Source organism: Megalops cyprinoides, chromosome 15 (genome assembly GCF_013368585.1).
Source record: "Megalops cyprinoides isolate fMegCyp1 chromosome 15, fMegCyp1.pri, whole genome shotgun sequence".
Lineage (NCBI taxonomy): Eukaryota > Metazoa > Chordata > Actinopteri > Elopiformes > Megalopidae > Megalops > Megalops cyprinoides.
The window spans coordinates 7,167,231-7,193,049 of NC_050597.1; the positions used below are offsets into that span (position 1 = coordinate 7,167,231).

Here is a 25,819-nt window from a genome sequence, read left to right on the forward strand (position 1 = left end):
CTGGGCAAACGAAGTGGCAGGGTAGGAACTGACATCCCAGCTGCAGGTTTTTGGTTTCCATGATGTCCCTGAGACACCCACAGACGTCCTCAGAAGGAATTCCATTGTGACATTGCCTGAAATTTCTCATAAAGCTTTTTCTCTTGATTAATAGGAACCCCCCCCCCCCCCCCATGTTATTCTGGTTGCCAAATTCACCTGTGTTATTCAAGTTAACTGCTGTAGTTTCCAAGAAATGGCCCGGAACATCTGACTCGGAGCAAAGCCGCGTGATTTCACCGCGCATTGCCTCGAATACCCTCCAGCAGTCTTGCCTTGCATGAGCATGAAGTGATGTCATCAGTCAGCCCTTCTGGCTGTCAAGACCGTCGAAAATAAAGAAAATCGATAAAGAAAAGCCCCAGAGCATTTTACACCTTACTTACGAAATCGAGGGTGCAAATTACAAATTAGAAACTATGGGTACAGGCTGACAATTTTAGGGATTTTTTTTTTTTGACCATATCCTCTAACGGGATCCATACGTTTTTTGAGTTTTATCTTCTTGATTTTCACGATCTTGACAGTGAACAATAAATAATAAATAAAGGTTTAACAATGTGCTGTAGGATACATAGCCTATACAGTTTATTTAATGTTTATTATTCATGAAAATTCTTACATACCGCTTATGTATAGCACATAAGTTATAGCATCAGTAGTAATTTAGAAATGGTTAATTTGCTGTTAATACATGAGTAACCGTTGTATCGTTCCTAAATTCATGCATAATGTAGCCTACGTCTTTTAGGCGTGTAAGAGGACAGAGGACTCACTGTCTCACTGCTCCGTGTAATCACCACTGAATGACAGTAGACACATGCTTATCCAACTAAACCATAACCTATAATAGAACAAGAAAGTCTTAATTGTTTTAAATCGAGTTAAAGGGCCAGCGGGCTCGATTAACAGCGTCATCTAGCCAGTGAACTAATTCAACTTGCCCCGTTCAACTTAGGATTCCATTTTTATGTTTCCAATATCTGGTGCAGGCCTTTGCAATCAGCAACAATAATGCCGAGACTTCTTGGAAAAAGAGCAGTTCTGAAAAACTTAGAGAGAAGCATAGACATAATACTGGGAAAAGGAAGCAAATAAATTACACAGGATATAATGATTCAGCATGATTCAGTGTTCCTATTTTAATAGGGACGACTGTCTCATCACTAAATTTGACAAATGTCGGCTTGGAAACAATACCGTTGGCAACATTGCAAAGAAAACCTGTCAAGTTCCATGTACAGCAGCTGAAGGTAAAACACAATGGAGGTATAGTGTCAGGTTGGACATAAAATGCAGTAATGCAAATAAAATGTTGATGTTAGGGATACTTGCACCGATGGTGTTCCTTCCCACTGAAGCAGATCGGTGGTGCTTGTGCTTCCATGGTTTCCTGTTGGAAGGGGCGTCTGCACCCTCTGCGTTTGCACCCTCTGGCTGTGGACGAGAGCCACCGCGTAACCCCTGGAACCCGGCGATCAGAGCCCGAGCTCCTCAGTGTGAAACCCACCTGTACAGAACGGCATCCTGACCGCCTGCAGCTGGCAGGGGAGTCCGGCACTATCAGATGCTTCATATCGATCAAATTGGTTGTCATAATAATAATAATGGTAAAAGTAATAATAACAGTATCATAATAAAAATATAATTTTGGAAATTCTAAAGCTGTTCAAAGTTTTGTGCTGAATGGTGAAGGACTATACAGGCGTTTGTAACATAGTAATCTGGGGGAAATATCTGACCAGATGAGCCACCCGAGCCAAAGAAGAAAGGAAAAATTTTTTAGAGTGGCCACTGTGGAGCTCTAGGGATGAGAAGAACCATAAACATCAAACCCACCATCAGACCAGGACACCACGGATTACTTGAATTTTGTAGAATAGTATAAATATGGCAATTATGACAGCACTAATATTAAGTGCTATTTAGAGATGTGCACAGTTGGATATCTCTCTGCATTTTGTTGCCCATCATCTGCTGGGCCAAAAGGCAAGAGTTAAATTAAATGTCTGGTATGGCAGCAGCACACAGCAGATAACAACTTTAAGTGGTGTTAGTTGGACAGTATATAGCTTTTAGTGTATCGTCTATCTTAGTATTTAAGATTTTGTTCAATATGAGTGTAGTGTTGTGTAATGTAGTGTTGTGTAATCATTGATTACGGTATGCATGTGAGCGTTTCTTGATAAAAGAGGCGTGTTATTTCTGGCATTCCAATTACCAGTGTGAGTGCTTCATCTAACCTAGAGAGTGGTAGATTATCAAAAGCGATGATACTGATCTCCAAACACCTGAGAGACTCGCTTGGAAGAGGAGCTCTGTCCTAACACCTGCTCCAGGTAAGTCCAGACCTGCTCGGTCTACAAGTGTTTGGGCTACAGCTGTGGAGTATATCAATGTGACTGTTCGGTACTGTAGATCAGATAGTATATCATTTTAACTGTACATTGCTGTATACCAGATACAATCACAATTCCGCTCAAGACCACTTTAGAATTTCATGCATGAAATGGATGTGTTTTTTGGCTTTGGTAACCTCTCAGGGTAGTTTTTCTGCAAAAGTGATCAATGACATATGTTGTAAATGATATGTTTCCAGGGGTATCATTTAATATTATGAAATATTCTATATATATATCATTTTTAATTATCGAATACCAAACATATTTAAAACAGTGCCACATTTCACTCAGCATTCTCAGCATATATATATTTACAAATCTTTACTCCCTGATCTTTACTCTTTACCTAAATCTGATCTTTACTTTACTCTTTGCCTAAATCTTTACTCTCATCTAACCTGTATTTTTGGATAAGCCTGTTGAGTTCATTTAAATGCAAATGGTGCCTGAAGCTACTACACAGGCACAGTCATGTCATCATCATCGTTTCATTGTCTCATCAGAGCAACAAGAACCAGCCATAGTGAGATCTTTCTTTTGAAGTCATCCAGCTAACACATAGCATTCTCACAGTTTTGCTGCATTAGTGTAGGAACAACAACAACATTTGTTATCCCCGTTTACATTTAGAAGATATCCAGACTCGGTGTTCTTCAGTAAAGATGAGGCTTCAAAGAATTTCAAGATGGCGATATTTTGGTATATTGCCTTCTTCAGAGAAAAGGTAAATATAAACAGAGAAATTCGTGAATGGCCTGTTGTTTGATACATGTAATGGCAAAAGAAACAATGATCAGAGCGGCACCATTTCACTGAAGAAGGCAGTCTGCTTAAGGCTTCGAAACTTTAACCTCATCTTTACTGAGAAGCATTGGGTGGAGCTCTTTTATGAATGTACTTTATTTAATTCTGTAAACACAGAATTTAAAAAAATCTTTTAAAAAGAGGAAGGGCTTATTAAGAAGAAACGGGCACATACTTCCTGCCAACCTGGAGGAGCAGCTGTATCCAGCCTCCTTTACATGGCAAAGAACAGCTCCCAGCATGCAGTGCAAATGGCCTCTAAGGCCCTCTCATTGGAAGCCAGATATTGGCTTCTTTTACCTCACCAAACACTGCAATATTTTGAGACACAAACTTTACAGTTTCAACAGTAAAATGCAACTAAATGTGTCTTTAAATCTTGCTCTCATTTTAGAGTGGCCACCAAAGTCTTAGAGGGATTTGAAAAACCACAAACATCTAACCCAGCATTTGAACAGGACGCCATGGATGGCGGGAATTCAACACATTATGGCAGAAACTCCACAGGGACTATCAGCAGCGGTGTAATTGTGTTCGGCTGGATAACTCTCTGCATTGAGTTTCCTGTCATCTGCTGGGCCATTTTTTCCCTGTATCATCTGGTTAAGAATGACCGAGTTGCCCCTGTTTATGTCATAAACCTCCTCATTTCAGACATCCTCCAGCTCATTGGTAGACCAGTTTTTTTGATTAATTTTACAAGTGAATCAATGATATTGATTTTTGTAGCAGTAACACTGTTTGGTATATTAGCCAGTGTTGTGTTCATGGTGTGCATCGCTCTGGAGAGATACCTTGTGATCGTCCATCCTCTGTGGTACCGTTGTCGCCGCACTGTCAGAATCTCAGTCCTGATCTCTCTGGTTGCCTGGGTGTCTCCTTTCATACTGGCTCTGCTGGGTGGAATTGCAGGTTATTGTTCTGGACATATAGAAAACACATATTTGACATTATTTATCTTCCTTATTCTTCCATTCCCTCTTCTTGTGTTTTTCTTGATGGCCACATGGAGAGCTCTCTCCCGCTCCACCTCAGTGCCCGTCACAGAGAGGAAAAGGATTTTGTGGATATTGTTCCTTGTCCTGGGGAACTATGCAGTACTTTTTTTCCCCTCCATACTACATTCTTTCATTGTATCAGTGCATAAAGATCAAGAATTTAATATGTATTTCCTCGGCAATATAGATACTGCATTAGTGTTCATCAGCCCATTGATGGACCCTCTGCTCTACATCTTCATGAGGAAGCATGCCAATGACACTCTGAAGGTCCTACCCTGCTGTCAGAGACTGATTGGTCAACAAGATTACAGTGAGGCTGCTACTGTTGAAACAGAAATTTCTGAAAGTGTTTAGATCTGTCCGTGTTTCAGAGACTTCTTCCCACAACGACCAGCAGGCGTCCTCGTAACAGTCTGTCTGGTCCTTTTGCCTGCTGCTTCCTCAAACTTTCACTAGAGGTCCTGTCTCCCTGTTTGTGCCTTGCCTAATCTAGTTAATAGATTTCACCCGTGTGCAGTTACTCTGATCATGTGTTTTGTGCTCTATATAAACCCTGCCTGTGCCATGGTTCCTTGCTCAGTCCTGAGTGTTTTTGAGTATCCAGTGAAATTACTTTGTTTCTTTATAACCTGTCTGTGCTGCTATGTGGTCTTTGCTATTGGATTCCTCCTGCTCTCTTGATACAAGAACAGGATATTACACAGTATTGGCATATTGAATTTCAACTGTCATGCTATTCTGTCACCCTTTTGTGTTAATAATTGCTTTTATTACAATTTTTTTAACATGTTTGTAACTCCATGATATACTTAGATGTCTCTCTTGGACAATATTGGTTCTCCATTACTGTTCATCAGCCCAATGATGGAACTTCTGGTTCATAGCTTCATGAGGAAGAATGCTAATCACGGTCTAATCACGCTAATCAAGGTCCTACCCTGCTGTCAGAGACTAATTGGTCATTGGAAACTCCCAACTGTCAAACAGAAAATGAGACCAGGGTCTAGAATAGGAATCTACAGCAGGGAGATGCACTGACATGCTCATCTCTCTGCTGAGCTTTTTTGGGTTTCGACTGGAATGTTTTGCTGTCACCCTTGATGATGTTAATAATTACTTTCATTATGATGACTTTTAGTAACGGTTCCACAGGTCATGGGCAGGTACTGCTTTATAAAGCTGTACTCTGTAAGTCCGCACAACACTTGTGTGAATGGCTTAACTAACCACTGTCTGACTTGTTTCAGATCATTTAGTTTGTCACTTTTGTCAGTGCTTCACTTTATGTAGATCTGATTTTTGCTGTGAACAGATTTAACGTGAGTTTTGCCATGGTTGTACCAGACAGACTCCTGAAGCAGAGAATGCCATCATCATTACACATTCTCACTTTCAATGAGACCTTCTTAATATTACAGTGCGTCACAACCACAACTCAAACATGAATGTAACCGATACACGTGCTATATATGACACAAATTATGCAAGATGTCTTTATTGTGACTATTTTTATATGGGTGTGTAAACATCGACTATTAAAATATGTAAGAAAATATTATTCAACTGTTATCACATCATTGTATTACACAAGAAATGTGTTGTAATTTGAACATTTTTGTAGGCACACACAGTCCATAAATACAGTTCTCCCTTGTTCCTGATTTATTTCCATTTGATGATATAGTATTGCACAACTGTGATGCACATGGTAGAGACACAGTAGTTGAGCCTATTACCAACCCATCGTTCAATGGGTTCTAGAGACATGCTACTATTCTACAGGGCTGCACCATCATTGTAGAGTCCATTTGGTTTGACATCTCATGCCCTCCATTTGAATGCTTCAGTACTGGAGATTTGGCAGCCCCTTGAAAGTTTTGTACTGTGAAAGGTTGTCCTGGCAGGGGCAATTGTACTTATACCACACACTGAAACCTGACAGGTCTAAGCCTCAATGTGAATATATGTGCTATAGGTAGTTTGATACTTACTCTAGATCTGTTGAGCACAATAGGCTTATGTAAGGAATATTACCTTGCCTACTTTGCAGTGTAAAAAGAGACAAAGAACACACACTCTGTTGTGATAGTATCTTATTCCCAGTGAAGCAGGTAATTTAGACCCATGACTTTTTGTTTATTGTCTTTTGTCTGTGTCATTTTGCTTTTTCTTGTGTTAAACACAGAGCTGTGAGCACCATTGTACCGATTACCACTGTAATTACCATTTGAATGGTGTGAAAAGGGAGAAGTATTGTAGGTTATTGCAGGGGCGGGGAGAGCAGAGGGTTAGAGAGTATATTAAGGGTCCATATCTTTGCCACAGCATCCATCAACAGGAAGGTGTTAAGAAGGTAACAAGATGACTTCCATCTCGCTGAGAGGGAGCGACATAGGGGGGCTGTTTGGCGTCTTTCAGCTCAGCAACCGTGTGACCTGCAGTAATGGCTCCACCCCCAGCATCAATGTCTGCAACATGGACTGCAGCAGTAAGTCACTGCACAAGCTTCATACGAGCAAAGACGGGCTGCACCGCAGGGTAACAGCCATGCAACAGCCATGGAACAGCCATGGAACAGCCATGGAACAGCCATGGAACGCCTGAAGCAGAACGGCTGTGGGGAGGGATGTGTACAGAGAGAAAAGCCCATAATGTGTTCCAGCATTCAGCCGTCTCCATAACCAAACTCACTGCATGGAAACTGGGTTTATTTAGGGCATGACAGGCTATCCACACAGCCCAGAGCTGATACGGACTTAGGGGCAGCATTATTCAGCACTTTTATCAGTAACTGTCTCAAATTGCACCTGAATCACAATACAGACTACTTCTGACTTGCTGAAACAATTTTATTGACGTCACCAGCGTATGTATGAGTGTGTTCACATCCATTTAAAAAAAAAAAAAACATACATACAACAAACAACATTTCTGCATCCATCGGATGCTGGTAACTGAGCTCGTACGTGGCAGGCAGGCGTATGTGTGTGTGTGTGTGTATTGGGGGGAGGGGAGGGGGGATGGGGAGAATAGCTAATGTGTGTGCACGTGAGTCCGCGCTTTCCTTCGCCAGCCCTGGTCTCCCTCGGCAGCAGCAGCACGCCCTAGTAGGCAGGAAGAACAGCCCGCTGGGTCATGCAGAAGTCTGGCCTGAGGCTCTGGATGGTGCAGTCCGAGGTGTCCATGGTGCAGAGGCTGCAGTCACAGCTCAGGGCCACGGGGTAGGTCACGTGGGGGTCCACGCCGGGAGGGCAGTCCGGCAGGCGCACCGTGTCGTAGCGCACGTCCCGGTAGGTGCAGACGCGCTGGTACACAGTGGACAGCGGGCTTTTGTAGATGGGCTCCTGCCAAAGCAAGGAAGGTGGGTTCAGTGCCGTGTTACTTTTCCTCTGTGTGTGGCATTGCATTACGTTATTGGCGTTTAGTAGGTGCTCTTATCCAGAATGACTTACATCGGTTACAGTGTTTTTACAATGTTATATATTCATACAGCTGGATATTTACTGAGGCAATTGTGGGCTGAGTACCTTGCCCAAGGGTACAGCAGCAAGTGCTCCAGCAGGGAATTGAACGGCAACCTTTCGGTTACGAGTCTGGCTCCTTAGCCACTAAGCTACACTGCCGTCCGTGTGTGTGTGTGTTTGCTTTGTGTCATTTTAAATGTAAACTCAAAGCAGGAGCTGGATGTTTCATGTTTCACAGTCATTTCCGTGAGAAGTTTAATGTTCACATTGCTCAATGCCATTTGCATTGACAGTGGAGATGAAGTCTAGAAGCCTGAGATGGTCAGTTTACCTCCTTGTAGGAGAGGGAGGTTGTTATTAATTACTGAAAAGCTGTTGAGACTTCATCGCTTGCACAAAAAGATTGCATATAAGACTTACTCAGTGCATGTGAATGAGGTCAACTTTTTGTTGGAATCCAATGTGGCCTTGGTACCTAATATGTAGGTTTTTCATTATTTAGCAGATGCTCATTTCCAGTGTGACTTACATAGGTGTGACATGTTACCCGTTTATACAGCTGGATATTTACTGAGGCAGTTCTGGTTTAAGTACCTTGCCCAAGGGTACAGCAGCAATGCCCCAGCGGGGAATCAAACCAGCAACCTTTGAGTTAGGAGTCCTGCTCCTTACCACTATTCTACACTGCAGCTGTTTGAAGATGCACCACAGAAAAAAGGCAAAATTTACAAGATACGGTACCTTTGTAAAGCAGTGGCCACTGCAGATGGAGGTCTGAAACACCATACATTTCGGACACCCCTCCTTCTCCACAGAAATGGTTTCATTAATGGGCTCACAGGGCTGCAGCGGACTGCCCCCGGCCCAGGCCAGGAACTGACACAGGCACAGGAAGAGGAGAGAGGTGCATGCTGGGATGACTGACATCCTGTAAGGGAACAAAGAAACTATTTCATGAAAGTACAACATACAATCCAGCATGCATTCAACTTACCCACTAAAAAAAATCCTTATTAGGATTGAATAAAGGGTTTAAACTTGTTTACCTGTTTCCCAAATGTGGTATATCCATACCTGTCACACCATGTTGGAAAAATATACTTTACCACAGGGTGTTTTACATAGAGTGCAGCAGGCATACATAATGTTAATTTTGTATGTAATTATGAATCATGTTATAGTTTAATGCAGCGTTTGTGAAGTCACGGAAGAACGGTTCAGAAGACAATCTTGGATTTACTTGTAAGTGTTAGAAAAATTTCTGCAGTAGTGCTTGTACATTACTGCATGTGCTGATGAGCTACTAATGTAGATAGGTTGGTAAGTAAGTATTTGTTTGAACAAGCTGACAGATCAGAAGTGGGATAAAGCAATCATTACATGTGAACATTTAAACACTTAAAAGTGACAATATTGTTATTGATAAATAAGAATACCTATTCTATTTTCAAGAAACATCTGAAGACACAGCTCTTCCGTGCTCACCTGGTCACCTGAAACACTACCGCCTAAAGCAATTTTTATGTCTTAAACTTTGTTTTACTTTTACATAAAAAATTCAAATCTAATGGTTTAATGCACTTGTATCTCTACCAGCTTGCCTGTACCTTGTCTTGGCTACTATTGAAACTTGGTCTTGCAGCGCTTCTAATATTGTTGACTCCTTATGTGCCTTTTTTGCTTGTGTTGTACTCTGCCTCACTTGTAAGTCGCTTTGGATAAAAGCATCTGCCAAATGAATGAATGTGAATGTAAATAAACGTACCCTTGCTGGTCTCGAAGTATTAGACTTACCTGAGAGAATCTACTCCTGTGGCTCAGCGGGCGGCAGTGAAGTTCGGTCTCAAGCGGATGCGCGGTCCCTTTATACAGGGGAAGGGACTGATGCCATGGTTCTGAAACTCAACCCACACAGCAACCTTGCGCTGCAGCCCTGAGTTTAATGTTAAGGTCAGTGCGGATTATATGCACAAGCCCTCTCGCATGATGACCCCTTCCTGTTTTTTTGTGCTGTACAGCATGTCTACTCAAGGGAACGCTGCATATGCAGGAACAAATGAAAGGAGCCCACTGGCTGGCTGTGGGGTTAGAGTGAGTGCCAGTATTGCCATAAAAATATTCAGAGAATGTCTTATTCTCTATTCCATAATGGATTTTATTATGTACTCTGCCAGCCGCATTCATGACGGTTACGTTACATTACGCGCATTTAGCAGACACTCTTATCCAGAGCGACTTCCAGCACAACAGAATCCACGTGTCCATTCAAGTTAAAGTTGTCATTATTATTAGCAAAGAGTAGTTGGCGCTGTGAATTTTCAGCATGACCTGTTCATACGCGTTATTGCAGTCATTAATTAAAAAAAAAAAGAAAAAAAAAAAGCAGAGTAGAAATGGCTATTGGTGTGGTCACCTGTGTTAGTGTGTCATTGCAGTTCATCTAAACATAATATATTAGCCAACATAATAGATTTTCACCCTGTTTACCTCCTGCCTACTGGGACCCACTGTTCTGGAAGCTAAGGTGGCTTTGTGAAAAGATAAAAGTCAGGGGAAGGAATTGTTTAGACAAGGAGAGCGCTAACACTAACAAGTGAATGTCAGTGAATGTGCTCAATACATTTGCTTGAATGAATTTTCAATTATGTCATGACTTTTTACAGAAAACACAAATAGGCCTAAGTGTCAAGCTATACGTAAGTGTACATATTAAAATGTTGTTTTGAAGGTCTACTAGGGATGTGTTTTCAGAGACGAGATCCAAATGCTCTTTAAAACTCAAACAGTATGCTACACAATCACCAGGGCCCCTAGTGTTCCTCTGAAATGGTTTGTCAGCTGTTTCAGTGGCAATAAACAACCTTAAGCCATCTTGTTCCTCTCAGCTGATATTTGCTGTTGCTGTAGAACTGTCTTCAGCATGTCATATTAATATCATGACAGGAATGTCACATTTATATCCTGCCCAGCTGAGCTAGGTTAGCTGATTCATACCAAACCAAACACTTTCCCTGGGTTCATATTCTCATTGACCACCACAGATTCCTCTAAGAGTCCAATAGGAGGCTTATCAGTGTTTGAAAAGGATAGTATTTCACTGCAGGATGAAACCAGTTCAAAACATCCAAGGTGTTCATCCAGTAGCTGTTGGTGTTTGGTTTCTCATTCAAGGCTTTAGAGATAAATGGTGCACACTATAACATCTGGTCATCATTGAAGGGCTGCATTTTCAAGCGTATAATAATAACAAAATAAAAAAACATATCCTTGAAATGCACATACATTGGTACATTATTGTGACAGTGAAGATTAAAGCGCATGTCACAGCTGAAGAGGCTGTTTCCGTTCTATTTGTCTGTATTCACCTACAGAACAGCACGGCAGGAGAAAGTGCTGGAGCTAAGAGCTAAGTCAGCATAACAGATCAGGCAGTACTGTCTAAACTGCTGCTGGGCAGGAGTGATGATTGGGGCACCTGACAGGTGAAATAGATGAGCGCTGTAATGGTCTGCCTGTTGTTTTGTCCTGCCTCTTTAACAGCTCTTATAAAATTTGCTGTTCGTTTGTTCAGAGAGTGACGCTGAAAAAACTGTACTTCTTTTCCTTTTGGGAAGCAGCTTGATTTTTTTTATAATCCCTGCATGTACAAAATGACTGTGCCTGAACCACAAAGTGGGCTGTTATCTGTAATTCCAAAGATTCCTTTATTAAACGCTGAGATGTACCATCAGTGTATGGAAGTCTTGCCATTTTCTATTGTCTCAAAACCCACTTACAAGCTGGTGGGGTCACATGTTTTCCCAGTCGCCTCAACTCGCTGACATTAACATGGAGGTAGCGAGGGGCGTCTAGCTAACAAAGACTGTCACAGCATCATAGTGTAATGGAGGAGGGTGGGAAGTCCCCAGACTCAGACCATAGCTGCAAAACACAGGGCAAGGAGATGCTGCAGGTGAGCACTGTGGCTCTGATGCAGACATAGGCGTAGTTTCGTTGTGGGAGTCAGGAAGATGTGGTGTTCGGGAGGAAAGTAAAATGTAAAACCGGCATCCCTGTGGGCTTTAAAGTTGTTGTGAAAATTTCTGTGTGTGTAGAAGCCAACTGCCATGTGGAAAGTGGATCTGGTTGCTTTACTTTGATTTTCTGGGAGGCTTAAAACAGGGCTAACGTGTGTGAATGTGCTTGTCTGCTGTCTACTGCTGATTTGTTAATAAGGAACACAGGCCATCCTGTTCTATACATGAATAGAGTAATGGTAAGTTCTTTCAGGCCTGCAACTTGCACTGAAAAGTCTTGTGCTAGTCAACTGTATTCCTAATGGATAATTGTAGTGTGGAGTGGATCTTCGATGACTGTATGGGAAATGCAGTGAAAGTAGACATTCTTATGGTGAAAAAGGTCCATTTGGTGGCTTTTGTGGGTTACGCATTGAGGTGATTGCCTCAGTCAAGCAGCAGAACTCCTGACTGTTCTTCAGCATGGCGGCTGCCATCGTTGGGATGATTTATGTGCAGATGATTTCAGTATAAAAGGTGTAGTCATGAGACCCTGTAGTTTCACGATTTGTATGGCATACCCTTCTCACTGCTGAAAGGGATTGGTGGGGATGCTGTAAACACGTTGCAGACACATGAGCAACACCCCCACTGCAGTAGGTGGCGGTAAGGCTTTATCACCGTGAACCGTGCACGCGCGATAACTCGGAACTAAAGAATGAAAATGTATAGGAACCGAAAATCTCTGTTCGACGGCACAACCGGTAGTCGATTTCGGACGGACTATGAAGTTGTGTAAACGTGCCCCTTTACAAAACGTAAGACGTACCTAGCTAGAAAACCTGCTTCCCATTGAAGTTGTCCCGGGCATCTGCATCATCAATGGCGGGTGAAGGAGAAGAGGACAAGCAAAAGGTGAGTTATTTTCACTGTAATTACAAAAAGGTCCAGTAGGTTAGCTTTACTTTGTAGCTTGCTAGACATAACGATTCCAGCTGTTTTTAAACTAAACCTTTACATGTGTTTCTAGCTGGATAGCCTGTACCCAAGAGCGTGCTTGATAGTTAACCACCTAGGGAGCATTAAGCACCTTTTTCTGCAGCTAGATCAGGGACGTTAGCCAAATATAATTGAATAACAGTTCCCTTACGTGGAAACATTAGCTGCGGCATTAGAGAGTAATTCAAGTTTTTTTTTTTTTGAAGATGACTAACTAGAGCCATATCTAGCGTGCTGCTCAGACGTATGTCATCGTAACGTCTTTGTGTGTCTATCTTACGTTAGCTTGCAACCGCATTCACAGTTGAACTAGTTGCTAGTGATAAATAATGATTATATGGTTTCTTGACCCGCAGTCCTTCAAGCTGTTGGGGATCTTGGACATCCAGAACACCCCTTGTTCTCGGGATGCTATTCTGCATGGTGCAGGAGGCTCTCTTGTCGCGGGGCTGGGGCACTTTTTAGCAACAAGTAAGTTTGTGGTACAACACACTTACGTTACCGCGTTAAAATAACGCAAGATTGAGCCGTGTGTTCTGCTCTCCCATATACTAAAACATTTCTTTTTAAATTCATAATGGGTCAACTGTGAAGTTGAAGAGCTTAACATCTTCCACGTAACGTTTTATTTTTATTCTTGCAGGTCGGGTTAAGAGATCGTTTGACGTTGGTTTTGCAGGATTCTTTCTGACGACTCTCGGATCTTGGTAATCTTTTTCAGTAATGCCTGTAATAATTAAACAACTAACGTAATTTGTTAGAGTTTTCTTGACCAACCAACTTCGCTCTTTAACGTTTGCAATAAAATGTGGCCACATTCTCAGAAGGAAGAATGCAGTAGATTCTTAGGCACTTTTAGAGTACCAGTTTGGAGTATTCTCCAGGTTTTGACGTACTCGTGTGTGAATACCCTTTTTTCCTGGTCCGTTGAAGGTTCTACTGCAGGTATAACAATGCCAGACTCCGCGTACAGCAGAGATTTATCCAGGACGGAATTAAGAACAAAGTGATGTATGAAGGGACAAGTCTGGACCCCTCTCGGAAAACGAACAGTGGCTCCGCGGGAGGCTCTTGACGGATTGAAGCTGTGGCTTGTGCCTGACCCTGTACTGGAGACGGTTCCTGCTGCTGGATGAAGCACGCACGGAGCCCCTCTTACCGGCCTTGAAATCAACGTCTGATTTTATTTATTTAACTTAGGGGAAATAAGACTGAAATATGTGTATATTAAATGCTTGTTTTAGTTTGTTTTGGTGTTGATTCATCAGAATCAGACTTTATTGGCCAAGTGTGCTTGTACACATGCAAGGAATTTGCCTCCGGTTCATATAACTACTACTATAGATATTGTTGTGAGTGAAAATGGATTTGAAGACATATGTTGAAATACAGACAACTCTACTAGTAAAATAATTTGGTGTAATGCACTTTAAAACATTGTCTGGAACGCATATCGGACGATTTAACGCTGTCACGTCGGACGCTACTGAAATACAGACAGTTGCTAAAACACCAGACAGCCACCAGGTGTCGCTGTTTCGTAGCTTTCGATATGATAATTTGAATCTGCGTCAGTACTCTTGGGCAGTGAGTTGTACCAGAACATGTGCATTGCAAAGAATATAAAGAATAAACTATTCATAGGGGTTATGAATTGATATTTAATTGGAAAAAGTATTACAGGAGACATATGTATGCAGACTGCTCTGCTCAGGGCGTATGAAAACTATGTGTCTGTCTTTGGCATTTTGAGGGAGTTTTTCAGGAGGATAATACTCATTAGAATACTCATTAGAATCCTCTCTACGTCATGAATTTGAAAAATGTGTACTCCTGTTGGTGCACATACAAGTGCTTCATACAGTGTTTTAATAACCTTTTGTAAATCTTAAGTGCTTTTTTTTCCCTGAAGACCACCCTTGTGTATGATTTCATAAATGTATTTGATCCACTTAATGCAGCTGGTCAGGGTAGTTATCATTTGTTGCAACCCCCGCCCCCTACCACCACACACACACACACAATATGCAGTACTGATATGCAGTACTGAGTTGTAGGTGTTACACATTCAGATACTGGAAAACATGGTGACTGGGATTGATCATATGTACAGCTCAAATGAGAAACGCATGGCCCTTAATGTACTCTTAATAAAATCTCTTGATCTGTAAAGAGCCTTTAATAACAACCAATGCAATGGTAAAACTGTTTAATTCAGTACTGCTGTGGAAGGAGTTTTAATGGAAGGAGGATTATGCTTGTTCAGTGTCATCAGCCCAACAGAAGCAGCTGACACCAGAGCCCTGCATTCGTCCTCCAGCCACCCAACCAGCACTGGAATGCATTTGTAACAGGAAGAGCCAATTACGGTGAATAACCTGGCGCAGATCAACCAATAAAATCCCCCCGAAGCTGCGTCTTTGTGCCGTCTCCCAGCTGTTGCACCGCCTGTGACCCAGGTAAGCCAGGATTGTGATGAAGAGGAGGGAATTTATGGGAAGAAGGATGTGGGAGATGTCCCCTGACCCTGTCTCCTTACCTGGGGTCAGGTTATTCCAGTGGAGACCCTGGCAATCAACTTATACTTGTCTGTCTCTGAGTTTGTGCAGTTGTCACAGGAATAAGTAGTAGGCTTCAGATTCAAAAGGGTGTTTCCTGAAGGTAAAGTTACTGTTACTATGGTCATTGCTCTTCCACTATCTGTTTTAAATAGTAAATTGTGATTTTCAGTCTGCAGCACCTAAATGGTGATCTGTGTGTTTTTTTGCAACAACTTTGTAAAAAAAACTGATGTGTTTCTACAACAGTGTAGCAGAGCTCTTATAATGCTTGGTGTAAGCTGTACAGTTTCTGAGAGCTGTCATTGTTGCATATTTTCGCATTATGTCTTTGAATAAACCAATCAAATGCCAGTAAGGAACAATTCCTTGACCAAATCTACTGCCAGAAATGAAAACAGTATAAATATATCACCCTTATTGGTAGATGACTCGTTTATTTTGGTATTTTGCATGTTTCTTTTTAAATTATGTGTTCTAACATGCACTTCATTGAACACAATAATAAAAAAAAAACCTTTCAACATTTTTTATTCAACAGTGTTTTTAAATGTTATGAAAATAAGCCACAATATACAAGCAACTGAATAAATGAAAACTGAAAGTATCAATCAGATTCACCTACAACATGCATGTGCTCATGTTTTAGCTATGGTATGATCTGTGTGTCCATAATCAGTGTTGTGCGTGAACGCGTTAAAAGAGCTCGTTCATTGAACATGAACGTGAATACCCTGAAAAATGTCTTTTTCATCTCCTCAGCAACAACTCGTTGCTGTAAACACCTGTTCCACTGTTCTACACACTGGTAGCATTTTCTGTTTCAACACTGGCAGCCTCTCTGTATTCCTGGTGACCAATCAGTCTCTCACAGCAGGGTAGGAACTTCAGAATGTCATTGGCATCCTTCCTCATGAAGATGTAGAGTACAGCGTCCATCAATGGGTTAATGAACACTAGTGCAACAGCTACACTGTTCAAGAGAAAGAGGTCAAATTTATGTCTTGTTAGTACTGATTCAATGAAAAGATATAAAGTGAAGGGAAAATACAGCACTGCATAGTTGCCCAGGACAAGGAGCAATGTGCACAGAATCCTTTTCCTCTCTGTGACGGGCACTGAGGTGGAGCGGGAGAGAGCTCTCCATGTGGCCACCAAGAAAAACGAAAGAAGAGGGAATGGAAGGATAAGGACGATAAATAATGTCAAATATGCATTTTCTATATGTCCAGAAGAATAACTGGTAATCTCACACAGCAGAATCAATATGAAAGGAGACACCCAGGCAGCCAGAGACATCAGGACTGAGTGTCTGACAGTGCGGCGACAATGGTACCAGAGAGGATGGACGATCAAAAGGTATCTCTCCAGAGCGATGCACACCATGAACACAACACTGGTTAATACACCAAACAGTATAACATTTTCAACAATCATTGCCATTAGTTCATTTTTTAAATCAATCAAAAGGCCTAGTCTACCAATGAGCTGGAGGATATCTGAAATGAGGAGGTTTATGACATAAACAGGGGCGACATTGTCATTCTTAATCAGATGATACAGGGCAAAAATGGCCCAGCAGATGACAGGAATCTCAATGCAAAGAGTTATCCATTCAAACACATCTTGAAATTGATAAGATGATGGGATGTCAGTGTAATTGCTGTCATAATATTCATCAGAGTCCGTATAATCTGAGTAATCTGTGTAATTCATGGTATTCTGGTCAGTTGCTGGGTTTGATGTTTGTGATTCTTCACATCTTCAAGCTTTTTGGTGGCCACTCTAAAATAAGAACAAAATATAAAGAAGATTTTGTTGATACTTACTATTTAAACTGTAAAGTATGTATGTCCATACACTGCGCAATGTTTGGTGAGGTAAAAGAGACACATATAATATGGGCGGCAATGTAGCATAGTGGTTAAGGAGCAGGACTTGTAACCGAAAGGTTGCTGGTTCGATCCCCACTGGGTCACTGCTGCTGTACCCTTGGGCAAGGTACTTAACCCACAGTTGCCTCAGTAAATATCCAGCTGTATAAATGGATAACATTGTAAAGAACTGTAGCCTATGTAAGTCGCTTTGGATAAAAGCGTCTGCCAAATGAATAAATGTAAATGTAATATCTGGCTTCCAATGAGAGGCCTTAGAGGCCCCTCGCATGCCATGTGAAGGAGGCTGGATACAGCTGCTCCTCTAGGGTGACAGGAAGTATGTGCCTGTTTCATCTAAAAACGCTGATTTTAAAAGATTTTTTTGAAAATGTATATTTACAGGATTGTGTGTCAAAAGAATTAAACAGACCACAATCGTAAGAAGTGAAGAGACAAAAGATGAGGTTAAAGGTTTTGAGGACTTAAGCAGACTGCCTTCTTCAGTGAAATGGTGCGATTCTGATGATTATTTCTTTTCCCATCACATGTAACAAATAACAGAGCATTCACAAATTTCTCTGAAAAAGGTAATGTACCAAAACATTGGCATCATGAAATATTTGAAGCCTCATCTTTACTGGACAACATCGATTCTGGATATGGCAGTTATGCCATTATCCTCTGACAAACAGTTTTGTTTGTGTCCAATCTATCAAAAAAAAGCTCCTGCTAAAATTCTTAAGAAAGAGCCAGAATTCATGATATTGAGAGTCTGTTTTGATGACTTCCCCTTCAGTCTTCAGACCCAAAGGTAAAATCTGATGTTTTAGATAAAAAAATTGTATGAAGTTAGAAATATATAATGTATAGTTTTGACCTGATGAATACTGTCATTTATGTAATGTAATCATTTAAATGACATCATCCCAGTTTCATGTTTCATTATGAATTATAAACCCACTGTGCATTGTGTAAATATGTTGTTATAGGTTTAGGTTAGTGTGTGCTAGTGCTTGACAATATGTCAAACTTTCCTTAGCTGATCATGCAAAAACAGTCCCTGTGATTGGAAAAAGAGTAAAATATTAAAATCTTTACCTGAATGCCAGAAATATGAAAATACATTTCTGGAGTTGAAATACTCGGGATGCAAAAAGGGAGTTATGAGATAACTGGCGTTATTGAGACTTAAAGGCTAAATAAAGAGGATGGAGCAAGAGCAACACAATTAGCTGTGCAGAAACAGCCCCAAAAAGCTTGAGCAAGAGCTGCAGGGTGATGTACATGACTGTTATCGACGCATTTTGGTATCCTTCCTTGATGTGTTTACATTGTGTTGTGTAAGACAGGACTGCAAAATTCACAAGCAGTCACTGAAGGCAGGTTGAGTATTTTGTTGAAAATGGGAAAATACCATAGAATAGGCCAATTTCAACAAAATTTCTGCTTTGTTCATGCTGTGATCCATGGGCTAGGCCAGTATCCACATTCTCAGCACAAACTGAGGTGCACTTGATTGTTGTGTGTAGATATTAAACTTATTCTACTATATTCAGTGATGTAGGAGCCTTCTGGGTTTATGAGGGAAGCAGCTGAATCATTGTCAGCTGGACAGAGGATACAAAATTTCTGACTCCAAATCCAAAATGCTTTGGTGAGCCAACACGTTTAAAACATGATCCCACCCTGGCTGTCTACTTTGCTGTCGTATGTTAGCTAATTAGCTGGCTAGCCATGTCCTGTCTCCCATGGTTTTTTGTATCATTTTTTTGCTCATGACACTCAACTCTTCCTGTCGTTTCTGCAACCTGACAGGTTTCTGAATGAATCATCAGCTTACCTGAAAAATATTTTACAGTGGTTGGTGGACCACTGCCTAAAGTTTAACCTGGCGAAGACTGAGATGCTTTTCTTCTCATCCAAGTTCTCCCCATTTCAAGACATCTCCCTCAGAGTAGACTCTACAAGCCTTACCACAAATAGCACTGTCAAATGCCTTGGTGTAATGCTTGATAGCCAAATGTACTTCTTCTCTCAGGTGGCAGCGATGAGTCAGGCATGCACATTCTTCCTGTGCATGTCTGAAGGATCTGCCCCTATCTCAGTATATATTCAACACAGCTCCCAGTGCAGGCACTGGACCTCTTCTCTACCATAACTCCCTCTTGGCTTGCCTTCCCACTCGTCTCAGACACGATCCCTGTCTGTACTGGTCCCTCAGTGGTGGAATGAACTCTCCACAGAGATTAGGACAGCAAGTTTTTTGAAACTTTTTCACACTGCATCACGGATCCACTTCAATCTCCACCTCTAACACCTGATAACTCTAGTATCTAATACTTATTTTGCGTGTAGTATTGTGATGTATTTTAGATTCTGTGTTCTAGGGACTGTTGTATGGTAGTGTACTCTGCTTCTGTCAGATTGCACAAGTTAACTTGTGGGAGGGCTCGAATAGTGTTATGCTCACACTAAAATTGAATGGATACACTTATGTTCTGTTGTGCTTGAAGTCTCTCTGGTTGAGAGTTGTTGGTGGTCGTGGGCAGTTATATGCAAAATTTGCTACTGGTTAAGTGGACTGCAATCTGAAAAATTTTGGGAACCACTACTTTAGAGACTTTGTGAGTGTAAAAAAAAACTCCAGCTACTTGCTACACAAAAGAGTAGCCCTAAGCGTGGCATTGAAGGTGTGTTATACTACTACTACATGTGTAATAGTCATAGCAGACCTCATCAGTTTTCATAATAGCCAACTGTTTAGGAAGTAAATAAGCAGCCTTAAGTAGGTGAGAAATCAAGAGGGAACATGAAATGGACTTACCAGAGGAAGTGATGGATCCCCAATGTTTCCACAATGCTCCAAAGTCACGAACAACACCAAAAGCATAGCAGGAATCCGTAAATGTTAGCAGTCTTTCCTTCAGCTAGGATGCACGTTCTAGTGAGGGCAAACAGTTCTGCAACATGTGAAGCTGTGAGCGGCTGAGCATGAGCCTCTAGAATTTGCGGACTTTCATGGTGAGATGATTCAAAAGTAGGATGGCGTCAGTCTCACAGCTCTGCACTAAGGATGAAGCAACCAAGATATTATCTGCATATTGCAAAATCGTACTTCCACCCTCCAGCACGAGGTGCATATACAGAGGGGCTCTCTGTGTAGCCCTGGGGAAGCCTGGTCCCCGGTATATTGCAAGCCATTATAAGTAAAAGCAAAAAGATATTGACTATTGGGGTGGATTGGGGTAGAGTGGAATGGAGACGAATGCACAGCAGAGGTCAGTAACTGAATAACATTCAGAGGTAGCAGGGAGACTAGAAAGTTACATTTACATTTACATGTATTCATTTGCCAGACACTTGTATCCAAAGCAACTGCAAAGTATAATAGTAAACATAATGGTAAAGACATCAAATCTATGAAATAACACAAATGGAATTATGCAGTGACCAAAAAACATATCAAAACTATTTTATATTTTAGATTCTACAAAATAACCAAAAAAAAAAAAAAATTTTTTAAAGTAAATTTTTTTTTGGAAAGAAATTCATGCATAGACATCAACTTCACTATTTATACTTGTCTACGCATTTAAGCATAAGCCAACTTATTTCTTTAAAACGATACATACATTATATACATGTTCTGACTCTCGTAATAAAGGAAACTAACAGATAAAGGTGTACATGAGTAATAAAGGACCCACAAAATGTGCCATTGATACCTCTAGAAAAGGACATAAATAGATTAGCATTCAAGGAATCTGCAGTGAGGTTAGGCGGGGAGAGTTGAGATAAGAGAATTGAAGAGTCTATAGCTTTCTCAGCAGGAATATCCAACTACAACCTGTAAGGAGTACAATGTATTGCAGTGTAAAAATTTGCATATACAGGTGCTGGTGCTTGAAAAGAATTTAAAGGAGAGTGACAGTCTTTTGCTCCGTGTCCCCATGTCCCGCATCTGGTATTTATCCCATGGCCTCGGTGTCGTCTTCCACGATCTTCCCTGGCCATTGTTAGGGTAAGGGCAATTACCACGCAGGCCAAAAATTCGGTAATCGGCTCCACAGGTTTTTCCAGTGTATGAGTTACTTCTGCAAAATCACTATGGGTACGTGTCACCGCTGCGGAGCGCATAACTTGTTTGAGGGCTTCAAAGAACACGGTTTTCAGCTGGTTCGATGTTTCACCCTTCCCTTCCCTGTCACCTGTCCTTTCCGCATTTATCATTTGCTTTTGCGCTTTTTAGGGGGCTGATGTTTCTCAGTGACCTCTATCCATTTGTCAATACATTCTTTCATGGATTTGCGATCCAAATTTGGGTCTCTTCCCGTATTCAATTTCATCTTTTGTTTCTTTTGCTTTGTCCAAATCAAAATTACCCCCTATGAACCATTGACCATCTGTGCAGCCATAAATATCAGCTGTATAACATAGTGAGAATCAGCTTCACTCCACACTGTGTTAGCGGGGGATTCAGGAGGTACCAGCGGAACCCCCAGTCCACTTTTTTTTTTTTAATCAATCTCAAGTCCTCTTTCTTGTTACTTCAGCCCCCACTGTTTTTTTAATGTTAGTGAATGGTGAAAAGCTCATCATGGTCATTTTCTCCACTGTTTGCTTCCCTGAACCCCCCAGCCCCCCACAATAAAATATGTACACCCTCCTGCTGTAAACACCTCTTCCACTGTTCTACACACTGGTAGCATTTTCTGTTTCAGTGGCAGCCTCTCTGTGTTCCTGGTGACCAATCAGTCTCTGACAGCAGCTTAGGAACTTCAGAGTGTCATTGGCATCCTTCCTCATGAAGATGTAGAGTACAGCATCCATCAATGGACTAAGGAACAATAATGCAAAAGCTATAATGTTCAAAACATACAGATTAAATCCATGGTGTTTTTGCACTGATAAAATCAAAGTACATACTATGCAGGGAATGAACAGCACTGCATAGTTGCCCAGGACAATGAACAAAATCCACAGAATCCTTTTCCTCTCTGTGACGGGCACTGAGGTGGAGCGGGAGAGAGCTCTCCATGTGGCCACCAAGAAAAACGCAAGAAGAGGGAATGGAAGGATAAGGACGATGAAGTAGAACAGAAAGACAAACTGTGCTTGCCCAAGGAAATGAACAAACACCACACATATTGGTAGTGCTATTAAAGAAATCACCCAGAAAACCAGAGAGATCAGGACTGAGTGTCTGATAGTGCGGCGACAACGGTACCACAGAGGATGGGCAATCAAAAGGTATCTCTCCAGAGCGATGCACACCATGAACACAACACTGGTTACTATACCAAACCATGTACCTGCATCAAATGCCATTAGCATTGGTTTACTGGATGAACTAAGCAAAAAACCAACTCTACCAATGAGCTGGATAATATCTGAAATGAGGAGGTTTATGACATAAACAGGAGCAACTCGGTCATTCTTAACCAGATGACACAGGGCAAAAATGGCCCAGCAGATGACAGGAAACTCAATGCAGAGAGTTATCCAGTTGAACACAGTGAAATATTTTTTTAGTTGGAGATATCTGAAAAAATCATAAAGTTCATCATCGGACAGGAAAGTGGAGTTATGCGTGTAATTCATGGTTTCCTGGTCAGATGGTGAGTCTGACATTTGTGATTCTTCACTTCCTTCGAGCTCTGTGGTGTCCACTCTAAAATGAGAGCAAAACATAAAAAAACATTTTGTTGACACTTACTGTTTAAACTGTAAAGTGTGTATATCCATACATTGCCCAGTATATGGTGAAGAACAAGAAGCTCATATAATATCTAGCTTCCAATGAGAGGCCTTAGAGGCCCTTCGCACTGCATGCTGGGAGCTGTTTTTTGCAATGTGAAGGAGGCTGGCAGGAAGTACAGTATGTGCCTGTTTCTTCTTAATGAGAACTTCCTGTTTTTAAAACATTTTTTAAAAATCTGTATTTACAGGGTTGTGTGTTGACAGAATTAAAGAAAGTACATTCATAAAAACTCCACTCAACATTTCTCAGAAAACATGAGGTTAAAGCTTCAAAGATTTGACTTCTTCAGTGAAATGGTGCGATTCTGACGATTCTTTTGCCCTCATGTGTATCAAATAACAGAGCATTCATGAGTTTCTCTGTTAATACACTTTTTCATTGATGAAGGCAGTACACCAAAATATCTGCATCGCCATATGTGCCCTTTTCGTCTTAATAAGCCTTGTTGTTTTTAAAAGATTTTTAAAAATTGGTATTTACAGGGTTGTGTGTCGAAAGAATTAAACAAACTACATTCATAAAAGATCTCCACTCAATATTTCCCAGTAAAGATGAGGTTAAAGGTTTTGAAGACTTAAGCAGACTGCCTTCTTCAGTGAAATGGTGTCATTCTGATGACTTTCTTTTGCCATATTCTTTTGCCATATTTATCAAATAATCATGAATTTCTTCATTTATATTTACCTTTTCACTGAAGAAAGCAATATATCAAAATATTTTTATCTTGAAATCTTTGAAGCCTCATCTTTACTGAAGAGCACAAATTCTGGATATCTTGTAAATGTAACTGAAGTAACAAATGTTGTTGTCTTCCTACACTAATGCAGCAAAACTGTGAGCATGTTACGTGTTAGCTGGATAACTTCAAAAGAAAGATCTCACTATGGCTGGTTATTGTTGTGCTTGACAGCAATGATGAGACAATGAAATGATGATAATGATGATGATGATAATGATGATATGTCTGTGCCTGTGTGGTAGCTTCAGGTACCGTTTGTGTCTAAAATAACTCAACACGCTTATACAAAAAGATTAAGGTTAAGTGAATTCAAGGAGTAACTCTTGAGACGTAGATCGTGCTTTTTCACAACTATTATTTAATCAAGGCATGCACAGTGAAATGTGGAAGCATTTTTAATATTTTTGTTTGTATTTCATGTTTTAAAAAATAAAAACAAAAAACATTTTTTATAATATTAATAATATTTTATAATATTTTTATAATATTAAATGAGACCCCTGGAAATATGTGTGTTTTCACTCTGTGGTTGCACAAGTAGAGTGAAATTAAGAGAGAAGTTTGCCATTGTCATTATCATTTGCAACACATTTCACTGATTGCCTTTCCAGAAAAACTAACCTGGGATGTTGCCACAGCCAGAGAACACGTCCAGACTATTTCATGGATGAGATTCTTGAATGGTCTTGTATGGAACAACAGAAAATTGGATTATTTTCATTGTTATGACTCAGTGTATCCAATTCAATGGAATTATAGAACTTGTACACTAAAAGGTATAAAAAAAACAGACAAGACACCACATTTTGATTATTGGTTTGAATTGCACCTTTTGCGTTAACCTGGACTGTATCTGATGTACCGCAATGTAGAGTAATAGTGATACACTCTCTGATCTACAGTACTGAACAGTAACACTGATATACCCCACAGCTGTAGCCCAAACCCTTGTAGACAGAGCAGCTCTGGACTCACCTGGAGCAGATGTGAGGACAGAGCTCCTTTTCAGAGTGAGTCTCAGCTGTTTGGAGATGGGTGTTATTGCACAGAGTAAGTATATCACTCTGCAGGTTAGAGGAAGCACTGATGCTGATTACTTTAAATAAGGAAATGACACACCTCTTTCTATCAAGGAATGCTCAGAGTTTAATGCAGTGTAAAGAAAGATGTTCTTTTTACTTCTTATTACACAACACTGCAATATATTGCACAACAGTACACTGATACTGGGTTAACAAAAGGCAGATTGGTCTCACTTATAGCCTCATGCTGGAAATGACAATTGTCATGTTTGAGAACACTCACCATCTCTCTAAGACATTCATTTGACGTTCCACATGTACCGGTTGCCATTAGGATTTGTTCCAATTTTCAGCTTCCTTGTGTACTACAATACCACTATGAATATGTATGTACTAATACAGTGGTTATTACATTTATTCACTGATGGATAATATTTTTTAATTATTTGATTTGCAGATGCTCCTGTCCACAACAACAAAGTTTCATGTAAATATATCACCCATTTATATATATATATATATATATATATATATATATATATATATATATATATATATATACATACATGAAACAATTCAGGGTGGCTGTTAGGACAGTTCCTTCAGATTAAAACTCTGGTGTTTTGAGGTTGTATAATTTCTCAGAAAAATGACTACGCAGATTACAGGAGTTGATGTGGGTTAGTGGAATAGTAGAGTAACATGCCTTATATCTACAAAGGCTCACAGACAGAACAGTAGCAAACAAACTGATCATTGAAGGTTAGTCTCATAATGCAAAGTTTCTAATTCCAATTGTTCTCTAAATGTGAAATGGGACTATGATGAAAGTCTTTTCACTCATTTGCAGTTGCAATATTTTAGATCTTTGTAATCCAGACAATAATTTTTATCATATGCTCACAGACTATTTTGTGAGTACAGGAAATTGTGAGGCTACTTTCAGTTTTCAGAGATGTGAGCGGGGGGTGTTGATGTTCTCTTCAGGGCTTTGTTGGTATTGTAGTGTCTGCGTTAGCAAGACTTATTTCTCAAATTATAACACTCAACACAGTAAGTCCCCGTTGACTAATCTCTAATATTGTTTGCCGTGAACCGTGTGTTTGTGACCAACTCAAAAAAAGCTCCTGCTAAAACTCTTTAGAAAGAGCCAGAATT

General features: G+C 40.6%; 3 protein-coding genes across 3 annotated transcripts; 1 reads left to right on the forward strand and 2 right to left on the reverse strand.

The window, feature by feature from the left end:
* Window positions 1–7,350: 7,350 nt before the first annotated feature.
* On the reverse strand, window positions 7,351–8,637 carry lhb (luteinizing hormone subunit beta). Its single transcript, XM_036546486.1, has 2 exons — window positions 8,452–8,637; window positions 7,351–7,590 (listed from the first exon to the last, which is right to left on the reverse strand). The coding sequence occupies exons 1-2, from the start codon at window positions 8,635–8,637 to the stop codon at window positions 7,351–7,353; spliced, it is 426 nt and encodes a 141-aa protein (XP_036402379.1).
* Window positions 8,638–12,481: 3,844 nt separating this feature from the next.
* Window positions 12,482–13,857, forward strand: LOC118790433 (cytochrome c oxidase assembly protein COX20, mitochondrial). The gene is made up of 4 exons (XM_036547344.1): window positions 12,482–12,620; window positions 13,061–13,175; window positions 13,348–13,411; window positions 13,638–13,857. Exons 1-4 carry the CDS (start codon window positions 12,588–12,590, stop codon window positions 13,777–13,779), a joined length of 354 nt encoding a protein of 117 aa, XP_036403237.1. The 5' UTR covers window positions 12,482–12,587; the 3' UTR covers window positions 13,780–13,857.
* A 7,974-nt stretch (window positions 13,858–21,831) lies between these two features.
* Window positions 21,832–22,740, reverse strand: LOC118790287 (ovarian cancer G-protein coupled receptor 1-like). Its single transcript, XM_036547191.1, has 2 exons — window positions 22,491–22,740; window positions 21,832–22,451 (listed from the first exon to the last, which is right to left on the reverse strand). Exons 1-2 carry the CDS (start codon window positions 22,738–22,740, stop codon window positions 21,832–21,834), a joined length of 870 nt encoding a protein of 289 aa, XP_036403084.1.
* Between the last annotated feature and the right edge of the window lie 3,079 nt (window positions 22,741–25,819).